This window comes from Streptopelia decaocto, assembly GCF_964273445.1.
Source record: "Streptopelia decaocto genome assembly, chromosome: 11".
Taxonomy (NCBI): Eukaryota; Metazoa; Chordata; class Aves; order Columbiformes; family Columbidae; genus Streptopelia; species Streptopelia decaocto.
In genome coordinates, this window is record NC_138666.1 from 20180846 (window position 1) to 20200442 (window position 19597).

The 19597-nt window shown below is 48.3% G+C and overlaps 1 protein-coding gene and 1 long non-coding RNA gene across 5 annotated transcripts in view; one reads left to right on the top strand and one right to left on the bottom strand.

The window, feature by feature from the left end:
• Nucleotides 1-14011, bottom strand: part of MAF (MAF bZIP transcription factor) — a 185642-nt gene extending 171631 nt beyond the window's left edge. For both annotated transcript variants that reach the window (XM_082063119.1, XM_082063120.1), the window contains exons 1-2: nucleotides 12304-14011; nucleotides 1984-2051 (exon numbers count right to left, since the gene is read on the bottom strand). In XM_082063119.1, coding sequence (XP_081919245.1) covers nucleotides 2018-2051; nucleotides 12304-13373 — 1104 coding nt within the window. In that variant the 5' untranslated portion in view covers nucleotides 13374-14011 and the 3' untranslated portion in view covers nucleotides 1984-2017. The remainder of the gene's footprint in view (nucleotides 1-1983; nucleotides 2052-12303) is intronic.
• Nucleotides 13383-19485, top strand: LOC309444885. 3 transcript variants are annotated; one of them, XR_014185170.1, is made up of 4 exons: nucleotides 13383-13445; nucleotides 14773-14920; nucleotides 17691-17776; nucleotides 18347-19485. It is a non-coding gene; the product is annotated as an uncharacterized lncRNA (long non-coding RNA). The 3 variants fall into 3 exon arrangements; XR_014185171.1 differs by lacking the exon at nucleotides 13383-13445 and adding an exon at nucleotides 14173-14243 and having other exon boundaries at nucleotides 17688-17776; XR_014185172.1 differs by lacking the exon at nucleotides 13383-13445 and adding an exon at nucleotides 14173-14243.
• The last annotated feature ends 112 nt before the right edge of the window (nucleotides 19486-19597 follow it).

Genomic DNA, 19597 nt, shown 5'->3' on the forward strand with positions numbered 1-19597 from the left:
ACTCTGAAAGCTCCCAGCAAGGCTCAAGCGCATGGGGTGACCCCGGTGACTGAGCCCCCACCAACCCGCCGCCATCCCACCCGCCAGAGACAGCAGAGAGAACCTCTCAACCGGCAGCCACCAAACAGCCCAGTCACACTCACAAAATCGCCTTGAAATGCTACAAGTACGCCAGCAATACCCTAATTCCTCCCGAGGAGTCAGCTCAGTCAGTTAGACCACAGCAGCTGTTGTCACTGCTATAAAGGTACAGTCCTACACTCCCCCAACTAACCCACCTCCACGGATGCCGAGCGAGCACCCCCCGAGAGCGAGGACAACGGGAGTTTCAGAGCTAAGCTTATTATTCCTGGTATCAGAGAGACACTTCCCTGAATTGTCCTTCTCCTTCCCAAATTCCCCATCTGACCAGATGTCTTTCTCTCTCTTCTTTCACCTGTCAATCATGTTCACAGCTGAAATTTGATTTCTCTCCCAACAGTAACCTTAGATGAAATATTACCATAGGGGTCAGAATTGTCTGAACCTTGCCACAGAAGTTCGTTAACTCTTCCGAGACCTGAGAGCTATTTGCTTAAAAGTAACAGATTCTGCTGCTGGATTATTTTTCTGTAATATGCGGGAGTGGAATCACAAAATATTGGAAGGAAGGCACAAGGAATTGGAGAAGCAAGTCAAGCAAGTCCTGAGATTGCAAGTGTCTGTCAGAAAAAGAGGGTTTGCTTTTTTACTGTAAGGATAACAAGAATATATATTACTTCTATTATTCATATAAATCTAATAGTCACATATGTAAATTACTGGAACTACAATAGTTTTCCTATGCGATTATTGAAAGTAGAACCATTTCACTAAGAACGAGGTGATGGAACACCTTGGTGATTAAAACACATACTTATTTACTTGAGCTTAATCACGACTTGTCTCTGTTCTTGCAAAAGTACACTGCACTTTAGGACCTCACCAAAAAAAAAAAGGCTGGTTTGCCCTTCATTTCCAGTGCTGAAACACAGGAAAAAGAACACAGAGGCACTGCAGTAACTCCCTACCATGGGTGCTCCCCAGGGCAAGAGGAGCATCGGGCTCTGAACGGACCTCTGCTGGTGCTCCTTGAGAAGCCCCCTCCTGCAGCCCAACAGAACCCCCCAGTGCCATTTAACACAGAGTCTGGAGCACTGAGCACATCTTCCCCACCCTTGCGCAAATTGCCATTAATCATTTTTAAAAATAATAATCATAAACTCAGCTTAATTCCACAAGATAATAAAATACAACTGTTTTATAACAGCACGACTGTTGATCAAAGTGCATGGCAGCCTGTGTTCTTCACTAAAATAGGAGGTTTCATAACAAAATTCACACAGGAGTCTCTGTCGTTGCAACCTTGCCTGTCATTTAAGCCACTTGGTGTTTTTTATAGTCAAGGTCAATAAAAATCAGCTTTCATGGAAAAAAATTAAGTGCCTGTTTGAGTCTACCAGGTGAAGGGACTGAAAGTTTATTTCCCCCATTTTCATTAGCAGTGCCGTTTTTAGTCATTGTTGCCGGGCTGAATGAACATGAATTCAGTGCCGTGAATTAAACGCTGCTGTAATTTTTAAGTACAGAAGTTGTCTAACACAGAGTCATGATTTTCATCCAGATCTGAGGGAGAGCTGCAGGAGGCCCATCCTCAATCCCCGTGGCTGATGTCTGAACGCCAGCATTTGAAGGAAAAAAGGCAGCAAACATTTGCGAAGGGTGCCACAGGAGTTGTGGGGCACGGGGAGCTGCCTGGCTGACTAAAGCACAAAGCCCCCCCGCTGCATCGGTTCGTGTGGGCACCCCCGGGTCAGTCCCACCCGCGGGGCCGGGACCTGCGCTCGGACCGGCACCGGCTCCCCGGGGCCGGACCCAACAGTGGCGTCTCAGCAGCAGAAAGCAAAGCCTGAAACCACCACCCCTGCCAAACACGCCAAATTGCTGAGGAAAAGTAAAACATACCTTTTTTTTTTTTGACCTCAGGTAACAGGGATTTTCACATCACCGTTGTAGATGATTCTCTCGGGTACCTGATTTAGTAAATATAGTAAAATAAACCGTTATTAAAAGGAATTTTTAACATCGTAAAACATGTCTGTCGTGCCACTATCGTATGGAATAGGACCTTTTCTATTCAAATCCTAAATTAAATGTAGAAAGGCTCTTGTACTGTTTGCCAACTGCAAGTGAAGATGAAATTAACACAGTATGAAGATGAGATGTTTCTAGCCCACGCTTCTAGTCTTTGCATTAATAACAGGAGACTTTTACTGACAATTACCTTAAAAACACATATTTTTGCCTCACCAGTGAAAATCAGCTTCTAAGATCTGAAAGCATGTAGGTTTCTGTATTTCTTTCTTAATGATTGTTATTAGCTGCACTAATTTAATTGGCAAAATAATAATCAATTTTCGTACACACTCCATTATTTCCAGACAGTAGCTGAATAACAAAAGCAGAGCTGTCATTCCTCCCTGTGCGTTCTTACACTGTACAAATTCATCCTGTCAACACATATTTAAAATCTAATTTAAAAAAAATTCAACATAGAGTGAGTCTTTGCACAATAAGTGAGATAAGTCAGTGAGTCAATCCACGTTTCTTAAGTATGGATATTTTGTTATGTCCATTAGAGTTAATTTTCCCTCCCTGAGTGTGCACACACAGGCATAGACATACATTTTCTGTACAGTGCCTGCAGGAATGCTCCAGCTCCATCCGTTTGTTGGAACGGCACAGATATTCAAAGCAAGGATAAACCCCAAGTCTGATCGGTTTGAATTAAAACAAAAAAAAGGCAAGACAAACTAGAGGCGCCTTTTCAGCGTTTTCATTCTAAAACAGCTCTGCACCTGAAAAATCAAGCCCGTTGCACTTTGGATGGCAGCCGAATGCTCCCTCTCGCACAGCGCAGCGAGGGGTGAGCCGGGCACACAGACACGCTCCTCACCTGCCCCGAGAGCCACGTTTGCCTTTTCTTGGTGGTTTCTCTTTTTTTGGTGGTTTTTTGTTTGCTTTTTTTTTTTTTTTTTTGAGAAAGGGGCCAGTGCTTCCTTAAATGCGATACTTGGCATCCAGCCCAGGATCTCTTAAAGCAAATAACTCCCATAGACCTTTGGTGTCATTTTCCTCAAGATGACCTCTGCTTTCATGCCAGTCGGTGAATCCATCCTGTTATTAATGCATGGGGCCGAGAGGAATAAGTACTCCAGGCTCACACCTGAAGAGCATCCAGCCAGCGACGTGGTCAGCTCGCCCTGAGCAGCCCCAGCTGCTCCCAGGCCCCCCCTCCCCAAAACCACAGCCAGGCAGCCACATCCCAGCACACCTGAGCCACGGTGGCACTGATCTGCCCCACCGCAACCGGCATTGAGCCATTTAGCAGCTTTATTTATATTTATTTATTTATTTATATTTATTTATTAATAAGGGAAGAGCCAAGAAAGTAAGACAGCGTGAAGGCAGCCAGAAACACTAAGCAGATTTGTTAATTTCAGAAGGCTAATCACTTTTCTTCATTTTATCTGACAGAGCTGGTGCAAGAGAATTATACTTCAATAAGTTTTCTACTCTATACTGTGCTATTTTAAAAGCATTTCACAATAAAGGAAGCTGAAAGACTGTGCACAGTCTGGAGACCATATCTGGTGTGACATGAATATAGTATTTCAACCATATTTAATCTTACAGTATTCCCTCCTCTACAATGACTTTGCAGGAGGAAACCCTACAGAAAGGAAAATCTGTTCATCCCACACCACAAAACACTGAATTGCATTGCAGGCTCCAGAGCTCTTCCTACATATTAAAATGCTCTCATCAGGGAATTTGGAAGCAGTTAAGTTGGGGGGAGGGAGAAGAAAAAAAATCCCAAGTCTTGTTTGGTTCACTTTGGGGTTCATTTTCATTGCCACTAACGCTTCACTGCAACGGCTCCAATGCTGGCAGGAGCAGGGCCCGCCTGCAGGGAACAGCACCACGGCTTCAGAACCCCATACCAACAAACAAACTGATTCTATCCCCATCCCCGTTAGCACCGTGACAGCTCACTGCCAAGGCCTTGACAAGAACTTGTGCTTCAAAATTGGAGAAGTGGGGTTCAGGCTGCAGGAGAGTGAATCTGCCTGCTTGCTGATAGAAAAGGGCTGGAAGCTTAATAACATACTCTGAGATACATCCACATAGATTTGGGGACCGCAGCCTTGGACAGCATCATTCTCTCTACTTTAGATTCTTCAAAAGCCACCAAATGTAAATGCTGCCCCCTCCCATCTTCGTCCCTGCACAGATCTCAGGGCCCGATCTAAAAATGTCATTTCAAAAACTCCCTCTGATTACAGTGGGGTTTAGATTAGTCTCTGTGTGAGCACAGGTGAAAAGAAAAAGGAAGGAAAAAGAAAAGGAAATAAAGGGAAAAAAAAACATGAACAAGAAAAGAGAAAGTAAGAAAAGGGAAGAAAAAAAAAAAAAGAAAGAAAGAAAACCAAAAAGCAAAAGAGAACAGATAGTGAACAAAATAAGCGGGGCAGTGCTCAGTGAACATACCTAGGGGACGGTCGGCCAGCCGGAGCCGCCGGGTCACACACCGGAGCTCAGCTTTGGTGCACGGACGGATCCTTTAGTTACGCACAGACTCCCCTTTTGGTCCAGGAATTGAATTTCGAAACAAACAAACAAGCAAGCAAACAAACAAAGGACCCTCCGCGGCCCTCCCGCTCCCCCGCCCGGGCCCCCGTTCCCCCCAGTGGGAGCCCGGGGCCGGGGGCAGCTCCCGACCCACGCGTGTGTGTGAGCTCCTCCATCCCCCGGCCCGGGGACGTGTGTGCCGGGGATGGGGGGAGCGGGGCAGGCCGGTGTCCCCCGAGGTGGCGGCCGGGCCGGGCCGGGGCGGTGCGGGCGCAGCCCCTCGCCGGTCCCCGCCGCCCCCGGCCCCGTGTGCTGCCCGCCCGGCACCGCGCGGGTGCCGATGGAGCTCGCCGGGGAGCGGGCGGGGGTTACACTGTTATATAGGCGCTCCCTGCCCGGCCTGGCTTATTTTCAAGCTGCTGGAAGCTGAGGTTTAAAAATCCGTGCCCGAATTCTCCCCAAACGCGCTGCTCTCCCCGGCCGAGGCAGGTGCCGGGCGGGAAGGCGAAGCCGAGTGTCCCCGCAGTCCCTGGCACCCCGCTGTCCCTGGCACCCCGCTGTCCCTGGCACCCCGCAGTCCCTGGCACCCCGCAGCCTGCGGGGACACTCGAGTTTAACACTGAAAACCCAGGGACAAGAGGCAGGGAGATGCCGGAGCTGACGCTGAAATAGGGTGTTGAGCCTTAACGCCTCCGTATGCAGTCATTGACATTTCTGCTGTAACGGGGGACAAGCTGCTGAGAACATTTTTCAGGACTGTAGGTCTTTATGAATTAACAATTGAGAGCGGCAACCAGGGACACTCCATTCCCTACCCCCGCTGGAAACTTGAAGACACTGCTCCATTTGTTGTTTGCTGGGTAATTTTTTTTTCTGTGTGGTATAGAAACACCACTTCGAGCAAACTTCTGCTCTGGCTTTGATTCCCTCCTTGCAAGACGTCTTATAGAGACGCATTTAAAAAATCACAATAAGATAAAATAAAAGAAAGGAAATCATGACACAAAGTCCGCAGGGCTTCAAAGCAAGCAAGGAGAGAGGCAGGGCCACCTCCATCCCGTAACTCACTGCACCACAGCTGCAGGCCTGCGCGCTCCACCGCGGTGCCGAGGTGCCGTGGGTTCAAAAGCCAGACTTTGGGGGAAAAAAAAAATTAAAAATGGGTACGGCAACAGCGAAAGAAAATGATTGTTTCAGAGAGCGATAAGATGTAAGCAGCTTGCATCGAGGGCTCTGAGACATCATCACGCTGTGCTGGGTCAAGCTGACATGGTAGCAGATAGCAGGGGCTGCACTGGAGCTGCCTGTCCGCCGCTACACCAGCTACAGCCTCGCCGGTCCCCGGCCTCTTGCTTTTCACTTGAAAAGTTAAGTCACATCCTGGACTATTTTTGCATTGTGTTGGCTTAGAGCTCACAAATCTGAATGCACTCAGCCCTCAGAGAGTGACAAATGTTATTCTCAGTCCTCCCCCACAATTTCAGGCAGTCAAGAATTAGGTGGGGCAGAGCGTACAGTATTTTAATCTATTGATTTGTATCTGCTGTGCCCAAAAAATTCATTAGAGGAGCCTTAAAAGTGTGAAGCGGTTGAGTGCTCAGCTCCCTCCTGAAAAGACAAATTCTTTGAAGAGCTGCTCACCTCTGCCGCGGCCCGGGGTGCGCTACCTCGTGGTGTCCATACCGAGACCTGCACTAAAAACAGATAGCTGAAGCGTTTGACTGCAGACAGCTCGAGTGTGCGTGTGTGTGTGTGTATGTGTGTGTGTGTGTGTGTGTATACAAGCGGGATTGTTTTACTTTGTCCCGGCTGACCAAACAAAACCTATCACACTCTGCACAGCCACCCCGGGAATGCCCGAGCCTCACGGCAGCCGCTCACAGCACCGCGATTCACAAAGAGGGAGGGAAGAAAGTTTATTACAAAAATCCTAATTCCTCACATTGAAGTATGTAGGATTATTTTTGTTGCCCTGCGTGAAATTTTGAATTCAGCAATCTGAACAGGTGTCACAAACACTGGGGCCATTTAGCTCCTCTGATGATCAGAGTAATAAATACAGAGGATTTCCTTTCAATGCAGCACATGCTGAAATGACACCAATGTAGTTCTGGCATCTGAGCAGATAATTCTGATATATGCATCATTTCCTCCCTAAATCCAGGAAGCAGCTACACTCTCTATGTGATATTAGTATATTATGTCAAATAGAAATTGGTATTAAAATTATGAATGATTCTAGATCAAGAACTTCCTACACGCTACACAGAGGGAGGGGGAGGAAACAGCTGCGCAAAAGCTTTCGGAAGGGAAAGGAAAAAGAGCTGGGAAAGTTCATTTTTTAAACTGAAAATCTGCTGCCGTGGTTGGCGTGGGGGTAGTTTTCGAGTGACATTTTGATTCAGCGCAGGCGTTTTTGTTTTAAGGAGGGTGAATAAGACTTTCTAATAAATAGAAGCTCTCCCCACTCCATTTGCAAACGGGCGCTTCTCACCGTGTCTGCCCAGCGGTGGCGAGGAATTGTTCGAGAAATAAATAGACCCCGATGTGACTGGGGTATTTCCCTCCTTTCTCCGCTCTGTTTTTCAGGATGCGATCTGGGATGACATTTCTCAGGCCGGGAAAACGCTGCAGCACAAACACAAAAATACTCCTGGACTGTGCTCAGCAAAAGCCCGAAGGATGGGCAGAGGGCTACGCTTCATTTTCAGAGGGGAAAACAAAAAAGGCCGAAGGCTAAGGTGGGCTGGGGAGGGAAGAGGAGGCTGAGCCGCAGTGCACACCATTCCCCAGCCCAGGGCCGCTCTCTGTGCACCGATCCCCCGGCACCGTCAGATGCAAGTTCTTTGTAATGTAGTTAATAAATGGGAAAGCGCTATAGGACTAGGGGAGAAACGGGGCATTGTTAGTGATGGGGAGATCGAGACTCCGCGCACCTTCTGCCACATGAGTGCCCATCTCGGGCAGCGTTCCCCGCGTCAGCTCAGAGGCACCTGTGGGAGAACGAGCGGATCCCGCTGCCCTGTGACACCCCCAGGATCCCCCTCCCAGCTCAACTGGAGCAGGAGCGAGGCCAGAGTCGGTGATTAATGAATGTAGGTTATTCAGAGCGGAGTAGTTCCAATTAGTCCTCAGCAAGCAGTCCTGCGGCAAAGGTGGGTGCTCCCCTGAAATGATTCATACAGAGAACCCCAATACTCGCTTTGCTTTACTGAAAATTAAAACATGCATCTGTTTTTTTTCCCCTCCAGCTGGGCAGCTGGCATGTTTCAGGCTGAAATTCAAGTGCAGCCGAAGTTGGCTGCATTTTTTTTTATTTGCAAAGCAAGATTGCAATGTGTCACAACGATGCCAAACTGGGAGAGAGCCTTATTTCCTTCTCAGGTTGGGTATGCGATGGGAATTTTCCCTTTTGCACTCGGTCTATTTCTAGGAAGAATTTCTCTTATCACTGTTCAAACAGGTTTTATTTCTTTCCTCCGAGAAAGAAGATATTCAGGGGGGCAGCCGTGCTCCCCCTGCCCTGTGCTACTCACTCAGTTCACAATACTTTTCAGATCCTAGCGCCTGCTTCTAACTTCGCCTGCGAGCGAACTGGAGCAGCAGAGGGGCTGCGGGACCAGGCTGCACCAGGAGTGGGTCACACTCGGGCTCTGGGCTCTGCGCTGCCGGGGGTGCACGGCCGCTCCGGGGCTTTGCCGAGGAGAGGCCTCGTCCCGTCCCCTCCCTGGGGCAGGAGGGCTCCTTCCAGCGCTCCCGGCAGGGGCAGCAGCGAAGCCTCCAAGTGATCCCCTGCAGAAAATCCTGCGCATCTGTAAAGGCTCAGCCAGCGAAGGGGAGGCGGGGGAAGACATTAAAACCAGCCCTGTCTTTATGAGAGGAGATAATTCTCTGCTTGGCCAATAGCAACCAGTTTACCCACAGATTACACATTAACCAGAAAATGGAACTCAAATTAACCAGAATCTGGAGCTTGAACCATTACTCAAACCCTGGTGCAACAGCAGGTCAGATGCCAAAGGGCAGGCTGGTGCCTCGGCGCTGGGGGGGGCGAGGTGCAGCATCGGCATCGGGGACCACGGCCACCGGCCGCCAAAACGGGGTGGCTGCCCGCTGTCCCCCGCGGTGGGGGGGTGTGCATCTCCTCCAGAGGGACCCCAGCAGCGGGGCGGCCTCCAGCAGCACCCAGTGTCCACAGACACCGCTCCCGTGGGTGCAGGAGCCGCAGGGGAGCTTAGGACCACATCCTGACCCCAGCCCAGGGCAGGATGGGCTCCAAGGCAGCTGGGCAGAGGAACGGCAATAGGTCCTGTCCTTTCACTGCCACCAGCACCCGGGAGGAAGACCCCGCAGCTGGGAAGAAGCTGCACCAACAGCAGGGGGGCAAAAATAGAGGAAAAAGATAAAAGTGCTGGGTTTATGAGCCTTGGTCTGGAGACAAAACCCCCGCCCTGGAAGGGCCGGAGCATCCTTTGGAGAGGCCTCTGCTTCTCAAATGAACTAGGCAGATAATCCCATTCAAAGAGGCAGAGAGGGCTCACACGGACTGGGAGGCTCTCGGGAAAGGTGGCTTTGAGCAAACCGGCTCAAAGGTTTGAGGAGCCTTTCGAAGTCAAACTGTCCTTTGACATGGAGAACTGCAATGAAGAGAGGCTCAGAGACCTGAACATTTCTAGCACATTAACCTTTGGATTGACTGGTTAGGACAAGGAACTCTCCAAAGTTGGAGGAAGTCCTTTGAATTGTTTTTTCTCTGCTCCTCAGTGCTCTCCGGGCTTTCTAAGGCCTGTAGCAAACCCGAAACCAAATAAACAAACAAAAAACCCCACAGGGCAAACAAAAGAAGAAGTGGGGGGTGGGGAGAAAGCAAAGCAAAGGAAAAAAGGAGGCAGCTATGGACCCAATTGCAAGAAATGTTTAGATGTAGCGCTCAGTGGCTCTGTGAGAAGCCAAGCCTGGTGCGGCGTCAGCTCTCACTGAGGACAGGCATGCTCTGCTGGGATCAGATCATCAGAGATGTTCATTCTTCCCTTTCACTCCACCATACAACAATCAAAATACAGGGCTGTATCATGTCATCAGGGTTTGAAGAAGAGCTCCTCTTTGAGATCTCCCAAAACCTGGCGGCATGATCTGAGTCACTGAAACCGAGCTCACTGCAATACTGAGAAGTCAGAGGCAGCACCTGAAAGCTCACGTTTCCCATCTGCCCCAATGAGAACTTCACTCCTAGCGGGTGGCAGTTCCGCTTCACACAAGCTATCCTCCTCTTTCTGCCGTCCTGGGTACCACGAGCCCAGCCGGCAGCAGCATCGCCCGCTCCGGCAGCGCCCAAGGGCTGTGCTCGCAGTCATGGAGCTGGGAACTACACACTAAGAAACTGAGTACGGAATCAAAAAAATGCAGTTTATTATTGTAGATTATTCTCTCTTTCGATATAACCATAGAGTTGAAAATGAAAGAAAAGCACATAGGAACATCACACATGGTTAGTTAGTAACTCAAGATATAAAACAATTTTGCACAGCAAAATATGTAAAAGAAAAAGTAACTGACAAGATTTTTTTATATTTATTGTGGTAAGATTTACTTTCCATTTTTTTTTTTTTTTAAAAGACAGGATATCAGTCCCTGAAAATAAAATTTACTGATTATTGCCTTTAAAACTGTGGAATTTTTGAAGTTACAGAAAATCCAGTTCTGCACCACAATACAACTGTAAAAAAATCTGCATCATTTTAAAACTGTGCAGTAATGCCATCTTATAACTGCATAAATTGTATTAGCGTTCTAAACAGGTTCGTCAGGTTTTTGTTGGTTTTGTGTTATATGCTTGCAGGTTATATCTTAGTGCAATTCAGTCCCAAATACTTCCATTTTGAAAGAAAAAAAAAAAAGAAAACAAAAAAAGAAAACAAAAACCAACCCATACATTTTGAATGTAGAATACCCCTATAGATATAAACAGGGGTGCCTCCCCCCTTTAATACTTTGGTTTTCAAATACAGTCAGTGGTATAGCAAGGACTACATATACCCAACTTATATTTAAGTTGCAAGCACATGCTGCATAAACTACTTTTTAAAACAGTCCCGTTGCAAATTCTACCCCCCTTTACATCACAACAGTAAACAATTTAGTGCATCAATCGTTAAAAAAAATCTACAGCTAAACAGACCTAACTCTTTCGGATTTATCTATAACATTCCTTTATCTGTAGCATACATTTTAACTGGGCTAACAGATGACAGAAACGGTAATTAAATTAGATACTAGGAACCCAGAGCATTCCACATTTGACAATGACCAAATGCAAAAGGAAAAAAAAACTGGGGCAGATCACTTCAAATAATTCATGTTTAGACTGTTTTAGGCAACAGCACCGTTCCCATGGCCCCCGAGTGGGATGCGAATTTTGGTTCTAACACCTTTCCAAAGTTCTTTTTGGTTTGTTTGGGTTTTTTTTTTGTTGTTGTTGCTGATATGATTTTTGCCACATCAGGGTATCGAAATCCATCCTGGCATGTTTTGGAGAGGGAATGCTTCAGTGCATTGAAAAGGAAGTCTGAAGTTTTGAGTAACTCAGAGCAGTTTTAGAGCAGATGCAAACTTTAATGGGAGGAAGAGGAAGATCAAAGGTTGCACTTTTTTGCTTTCAACCCAAAAAAGTGATGAGGCAATAAAACAAAAGGATGAATGCCATGCCATAATAGTCTCCAAAAGTCCATTTCCAAGCAAAAGAAAAAAAAAAATAATTATACCATACATGACCAGCATGCAGGGTTTTTTATTAATATAATGTCTCTTTTTCATAGTCTTTCGAAACAGTTATAGTTCATTGTTGCTAAGACAAAATAGCAAGCGTAATGCATGAGATGAGTATGGGATTCTAATGGCAGCCTAAAGTCTCACGTTTGGCAGGTTAAGGCCAAAACTCACACGAACACACGGAAGGCTGATGCAGGCTCGATTTTGGCAGGTTGGTCTAGGCATAGCTCTAGTTTTGCACAACAACGCTAAGAACTGATGGAACTCAGCAAGCTGGAGTCTAAAAATTTCACATTGTTTTTGTATTTTTTTTTGTTTTTGTTTTGTTTTTTGTGGGTTTTTTTGTATATTTTTTTGTATTTTTTTTTCATTTTATTTTTCTTTTTGCAAAGCTCAAATCTCAGATGAAGAACTCAGGATGGCAAAAAAAAAAAAATCTGACTCTTTTTGGACACAGCAAGCTCAAAAGGAAAAAACTCATGAACTTAAAAATATATATATATATATAATGTGGATGGCAGGTTTCAAAGAAGAGCAAGCTTCATATGAAGAACTGAGTTGGTGGCGAGTTGGATCTTTTAAATTAAAAAAAAAAACCACAACAGCAAGCCCCCACAAAAATTAAAAAAATAATAATAATTAACAGAAAAGAAACTGCTGTAGAACTTGAGGGTGGCCACCATGGAGCCAGCCCACCTTAAAAGAAAAAAACAAAGAAAAACCAAACCAGCCCCCAAACCAACTTTGCTTTAAAATGGTTTTGAGTTTTAAAAAGGAAAAAAAAGCACTACGCGGTGGCAAGCTGGGTTGTCGCTCTAGCAAAGCCCCCAACAACAACTCACACGGAGAACTTTTAGTTAAGGTGGCAAGGCTGCGAGAACTCACATGAAAAACTCTGGAGAGGAAGGGTTGTCGCTGCTGGATCCGTTTTCTCTGAAGCCATTGCTGACCAGCTTCTCGTACTTTTCCTTGTAGGCGTCCCTCTCCCGGACCAGCCTGGAGATCTCCTGCTTTAGGTGCTCCACTTGCTGCAGCAGCTGGTTCTTCTCCGACTCCAGGACGTGCCGCTGCTGGACCCTCTTGAAGCGGCAGGACTGGGCATAGCCCCTGTTTTTGAGGGTCCTCCTCTTCTGCTTCAGCCGGATCACCTCTTCCTTGCTGACGCCCCGCAGCTGCCGGTTGAGTTCCCGCACCGACATGGTCACCAGCTGCTCGTCGGAGAAGCGGTCGTCGAAGTGCAGGCCGCCGCCGCCGCCGCCGCCGTGGTGCGGGTGGTGCAGCCCCCCGGCGCCGCCGCCGCCGCCGCCGCCGCCGCCGCCGCCGGAGCCGGCGGCCGAGGAGGCGGAGGAGGGCGGCGCGCTGCCCGGCGCCGCGGCGTGGGGGTGCCCGCCGCCGCCGCCGTGGTGCGGGTGGTGGTGGTGGTGGTGGTAGTGGGGCGCGCCGCCCTGCGCCGCCGCCGCGGCGATCACCGCCGACACCACGGCGGCCGCCGAGCCCATCTCCTCGGCCGGCACGGAGCCGCCGGCGCCGGCCGCCGCGGCCAGCTGCTGCCCTCTAGCATAGCCATCGAAGGCGCCGGGCAGCGGGTGGTGGCTGCTGTTGATCAGCGCCTCCACCGCGTCCTCGGGGCTGAAGCCCAGCGCCTCCGGGTTGAGCTGCTGCGGGTAGCCCGTCATCCAGTAGTAGTCTTCCAGGTGGGTCTTCTGGTCGGTGCCGGAGCCGGGGCTGGGCGCCGAGAAGCTGGGGGACGGGGGCACCGAGCTGCAGGGCGTGCTCATCGGGGTGGAAGAGAGCGATCCCCCGGCGATCAAGCGGCCGCACTGGCTGATAATGCGATCGGTCTCCACCGGCTCCTTTTTCACTTCAAACTTCATCAGATCGAAGTCATTAACATATTCCATGGCCAGGGGACTGGTGGGCAGGTCGGAGCTGCTCATTGCCAGTTCTGATGCCATCCTTTTGCTGCTGACAGTCCTCCAGAAAGGGTGCGCTCCGGGAGCCAGGGGACTGCTCTGAGTTGCCACCGGGTGAGCCAGCTTGATTTTTGGCGAGCTCTGCTCCGCTCTCTCCTGCCTCTGCCTCTCGCCACGGCCCCTCGCAGCCTCCGCTCCAATTCGCCCCGGCTGCTCTCGCTCCCGCTCCGCGTTATCCTTTGCAGAGTCTCCGCTGCCGCTGATGCATCAGAGCGAGGGGCTCTTGCTATTCGCCTTTTGCATAAAGGTTTTTTTTTTCTCCTCCTCTCTCCCTCCCTTCTCTCTCTCTCTCTCTCTCTCCTCTCTCTCTTTTGCAGCTTGCAAACTGCAGCTGGAAGTGTTAGCTGGTGTTGTTGCGAGTAAATTTGTTGTTGTTGTTTTGTTTTGTTATTTTTAACACTTCATGGTGCCTTTCCTCTGGGCTTTCTCATGCAAAGTGCAGAGCGAGAAGAGAGGTTCATCGGGGAAGGGAGGAGGGAAGAGAGCGAAGACAAAAAAAAATCAAAGTCGATATCGCAACCAAAATAATAACAGGGTTTTTTTTAAAAAAAAAAAAAAAGGAAAAAAAGACTCGCCCCCAATGCTACAGCAAGAAGATGAAAAATATTTTAAAGGTTTCATCCAGCAGGAGAGTTTAAAAGCATTGCTGAGTTTTATAGCGCTCCTGACGTCAAATGGGAAATTGACTCGGCGGCCGGACCAATGAGCTGCCACCATCCCAGCCCTTATTAGCATAATAGTATAGAAACAAGGAAACTTTTCGGAGCTGTCAATCAGGGCCCCATCAGCTGACTGTCAGCTGGGGAGTGCCTTAACCCCTTCCTGCCCAACGCCTCGGGCCGGACTCACCGGGTAAGCGGCTGCGGGACGGGGGCCGCTCCTCCTGCCCCGCTCCGCCGGGCCGGCCCCGGCCGCCGCGCTCCCTGCGGCCGTGCGCGGCTTCGGGCGAGCGCCGTGCCCCGGGGCGGGCTGCCGGAGCTGCCCCCGCCCGCGCGGGCGGTGCGGGCACCTGAGGGCGCGGGGGCTCCCTCCGGCCGGGAGCGGGGCAGCGCGGAGCGCCGGGCTCAGCGTCCCGCCGGGGACCCGGCATTGCGGCGCCGCCTCCGGGGCCGCTCGCGGCGCGGGCTCCGCCGTGCCCGGCGCGGGTACCTGCCGCCGGCCGGTGCCGCTCACTCGCTCCGCTGCCCCGCAGCGCGCCTCGCATTTCTCGGGGATTTTTTTTTTTACGGGGACGGGGCATCGATTCTTCCATCCCCCCACCCCGCCGAGAGGCGCGAAAGCCCTGCAAGTTGGCGAGCCCCGCGCCCGCCCCCTCCGCACTTGGCCTGCTGGCCGGGACTAATTAATTTAATACATTTAGAACTAATTGTATTTACTTTAGCCTCCCCTCCCGCCCCTCGCTCCCCCCCCTCCCCCGGGAGGGGGTTGGGGATGGGGCCGGGGGGTGCCGTGGAAGCGGCGAGCGGGCTGGACGCGGAGCGGCGGATCGGCTCGGTTTAAATCTCGACAGCGCCATCTCTCGTCGAAAGGTCAGTGTCGAGGCGGGCCCCGGCCGGTGCGAAGCCGCGGGAGCCGGGCCGGGTGCCGCCCCCGCAGCGGCCGCGGTCCCCGCCCGGCCCGGCCCCGGCCCCGGCGCGGCTCTGCCCGGCTGCACCCGCGGCCCCCGCCGTGGGCCGGGGAAACCCACCACCTCTGGGGCTGCCAGGCTCGATTTTCCGACCGGGCTTTATGGGAATATCGATAGAATTAAAGTTACTTGTAATTCCGTGATAAATGAGATGTCTCTAGTAAGTAAGATTAAGTGCAGTGCTATAAAGTTGTTTATCTGAAAAGTAATTCTCAGAAACCTGACTTCTGACACTCGGTCATATATTAAACCAGCCTCTTGAACATTGTACTTCAAATCCTCCCTTCTCCCCTTGCCCAGTCCCTTCCCCCTTGGAGCTTTGCTATTTATAACTGCGCGCAGGGTGTTACTCTGTAGGTGCGAGCAAGTCTCTGGGTAATTTTTCACCGACTGTGAAAATCATCATTTGCAGTAGCCAAAGAATCTCTGCTTAGGCAATTATACTTGGCTAGTGGATTTACAAATGGATAACATCATCTGACTATGCCATTATCAGTATGAGTGCCAGTACTAACATCTGAAAGTCATACAGCATGTACTGTTCCTGGCAACTAAAAAAGGGTAGGGCACACTGCAAATTTAGGAAGATAACGAGATCTAGAAATGATCGTAGAGGCAATTCTGGAAAGCGAAAAAAATGCTACAAACTTCACTAAAAAATCAAAATGTAGTTCTGCACAGTTTTGAAAGCCAGGCCACAGCCACATGCTAGCTTTATCTCACAAACTGCGACTCACGACAGAGTTAATGCAACCCAACTATGCAGGCTGGCTTTCCTATTTCTTCACGTTGTTCGAATCAACAAAACTTCCAGACTCACAGCATAAATCCTCCCAGGACAGCCCAGTGCCCTGGATTTGTTTTTTTCCTGAGCAAGATGAACGTATATCACTTAACATGCTCACCTATGAGAGGCATAAAACGTGCGCTAATATTTTTAAATGAAAAGGTTATTGCTTTTCAGAATGTACAATGGTACTATTTCACTTGCTTGTTCGATAGGTGGCTGTGGAAATGTGGCTTCAGCCCTATAAAATAGTTTGTTTGGATGTGAGGATTCAAAGTGCTACATTTGCAAACAAGTAAATTTCCTGAGTAAACTCCGAGCTCCAGACAAAGAGTATGAAATTGTGGGAGCTAATGGGGACCATCATTTAATTCATACCAATGTAAGCAACTGCTACAAATTAATTGAAGCTCTGACCTACCATAACAGCAACTAAAATTATTAGTTGTAGAATATGGTTCTTGTGTGATTGCTACACAGAACTGCTGCACCAAAATGCCTCTACCCTTGAGCGCAGCAGGGAAAAAAAGATTATTAGCAATTTTTGGATAACCTTCAGAAGCAACATTCTCCTCCCTACACAATATAATTCTCATTTTAGGAGCATTTTTCTTTATTATTTGGCTATTCACAATGGGTGTCTAAACATTTACAGTCCTCTATTAACAGTGTTTCTTCCATAACAATCACACACTTTCATTTCAATTAGAGCTATTCAGCCTTCAGTTTTTGCACAATTATTGCAGGCCAGCCTGCTCCCTCTTCCCAGCAGCGCTTGTACCGATCCTGCCCTGAGCCAGGCGCAGGGAGGACTCCAAGGTCCCTCTCCCCGGCTCCTGCTCCGGTTTGTTTTGGAGCATCTCTCCTCGGCAGCGCGGCGGGGAGCCCCGCTTACTCCCGGTTTGCTGCTGACCTGCTTCAGAAGCTCCCAGCTGATGTATATTTATCGTGGGAGAGCTTTCTGACAACTCACGCAGGGGGACATGAAACATGAACTGCAAACACACTGGGGTCGCGCGGAGCTGGGACGAGCGCGCCAGCAGCGTGGGCAAGAACCTCCACCGCCTGCGTGGATCTAACGCACAGGATTTAGCGGAAGCAAACGTGCAGGTTAGGAGTTACATGGACTCGGAGTGTGATTTGTTATAACTTAAACACATATCAAGACCAACACATTAAGTACAGTTACTGCTCCTTTTGTTTATCTAGTGTCTTATTTTATGGTGCAGAACTAAACAGTGTCTGCTGAATTTAACTATGAAACCAGCCAAATTGATTTCAGAAAGACTTCTTCAGAGTAAAAGAGTGATAAGGCATAAACTGCTCCTAGGTGCAGTGCTAGATAAATCCTTTTAACAGTCTTCAGATCAGTTAACAGGGTAAGTAAATCACATATCACTGTTAGCAGATTTATGGGAGAGAATTAATAGAATCAGATGAGATAATCTGGTAGGGATAAAATTGCTGAGGAAACAGTCCTGCCTTACATTGGAGGGTATGAAACAACAGTCTGATAACTGGGAGTCATTACGGATTGGTGAATTATGAGCTAAATCATCATAAGAGTAATTCAGTATTTATTAATTCTTTTCTCTTTAAACAACTCACAGAAGCAAATAAAACCCTCTCTCTCTTTGAAGACGCATTCTTTATACATTTTTATTGGATGTAATTTACTATTTGCATTACCTGTATTTACTTCATAATTGAACATTTTGCATTCAAATTTATGTAATGCATTATGCTTGAGAATATATTTCTCCCTTATTAGCATAAATAGTCACTTACCTCATGAATTACTAACAAAGTTTATCTGAAAATATAGGTATATTTTTTACTAAGTGGAGCACAAACATATGTACAATAAATTCTGATTTGCCAGCAGCGTTACAGAAACACAGAACAACCCTATATAGGAGAAGAGGGAAAAGCAGCAGCAGTGAAGCAGCAGACATCAATTACTATATACATGTGTGTGACAACAATTCCTTCTGTCGACGTTTTGTGTATTTTTACTAAAGAACGAGCGACCCAAAGGTTCGCTTTAGAAGGAGCAGATGAGAAGGGATCTCCACAGTGAACTTCTCCCGGTTCCCCAAGGCGCTGGCCGCGGTGCCGGAGGCCGTGCCCCCGCAGCCCCTGCTCCGCCGGGCTCCACTCTTCCTACCCCCTGCCTCCAACATCTCGCTCGTTCCCCTAATCCTGCTTTTTATGCTTGGCTTTAAATGCAAATCATCAATATAATTCAGGCCCGTTCTGCAGTATCAACACAACCTTACTTATGCAGAGAAAACCCCAACCCTATTGACTTCAAGAACTGCAGGATTGAATCCTTGATCCCATTGAAAGCAATGACAAAACTTGTATTGATTTCAGTGGAAGCAGGATCGGGTCCTTGATCTTAGCAATTTGTAAATGTCAGAGGGCTGGCGCTACGAGCAATGACAGACATCAGCAGATCTGCCGGCAGGACGTCGGGTCTGCTCCACAAAACTCGGAGGCACAATTCCCAGTTAACTTGTGGCTCTCCTTTACACTCAGGTTCAATCATCGCGATGCTGCGTGCTGGGATGCCTGTGTATTTTGTCTGGATGCATAAAGGCTGTCCTCCTGGGAGCATTCAAATGAGCACATCTATAAATGTAGCACAGCAAAATGAGCTACTTTTGCCACTCTCGCCTCTCCTGAGCCTGGCACAATCCATTTCTGCGACAACAGTTTTTTGCCCCATATACGTCTGATACTGCTCTTTTATTTTAAGGCTGAGAAAATCTTCCCTTTAAACTCACGCTGAGCATCAAATTGGACTCCACTTGCAGCTGAACATCTTGGCTGCCTCTTCCTTCCCTCCATCAGCTCCAGTACGTTTTATGTAGAATCCTCCCTGTTAATGAAACTCGCTTCTCCTTCCTCCTCACTTTCCAGTCTTCTGTTAGCGTTACTGGATCCACCAGACTTGCTGTGTTCGAAGATCTGTTAAAACTCTGTAAAAGGAAAGGGGGAAAACAAAGTTTGATTTTCCAATTGAGTCTCCTACTTGGCCAGTCTGCACAGACCCGAAGCACACAACCTCTCTTTATTCGTATGTAAAGATTCTGTTGCTAAATTAGAAAAAAAGTAGTTTGCAAAGGCAGGCTGAAACACACATCTTGGTTGCTTTTGTGTAACACCCAAGAGGGCTTTTGTTTTAGCTCCAGGAATTGTGAGGTCTGAGCAGCTGCTTCAGTTTTGTTCCCCTGGAAGTGCTGCCAGTCCCTGTACGGAAGATGCAGCACCAGTGCTACACCTGAGCGTGCAAGTTGCTCCGTGCACCGAGTACAAATGACGTGACAGCTTTTTAGCAATAAGAATATTTTCATTGCTTGCTTCTACCATTTGTAAAATGCTAAAAAGATTCCAAATAGTTTTGTATGATGCAGAAACAATTTCTCTGTCTGCAGGGAAAACGGCCCAGGGGTGCGACTGAAACGCTGCAGGTGCCTCTGAGCCGTGGTTCAAGGCTGGTGCCACAAGATCTGCGCCGTGTTTGTTTCACGATGCATGTCCTACTTTACTCATTTTTGTGAATAGCTTTGCCTAAATGTAAAAATCAATGAAGACATTTTGACACTAAAAAAAAATAATAAATCTATTTATCTAAAAGAAATAAAAACTGAAATTGCAATAAAGATTTTTACCAAGCTTTATGGTGGAATTTATCACTGATAGCTCAGATCATGTCCAGTTATATAATGTGGTATTTGCTCTGAAATGAGCTGAAGTGGGTAAATAGAGAACCTGGTAAAAACTCGT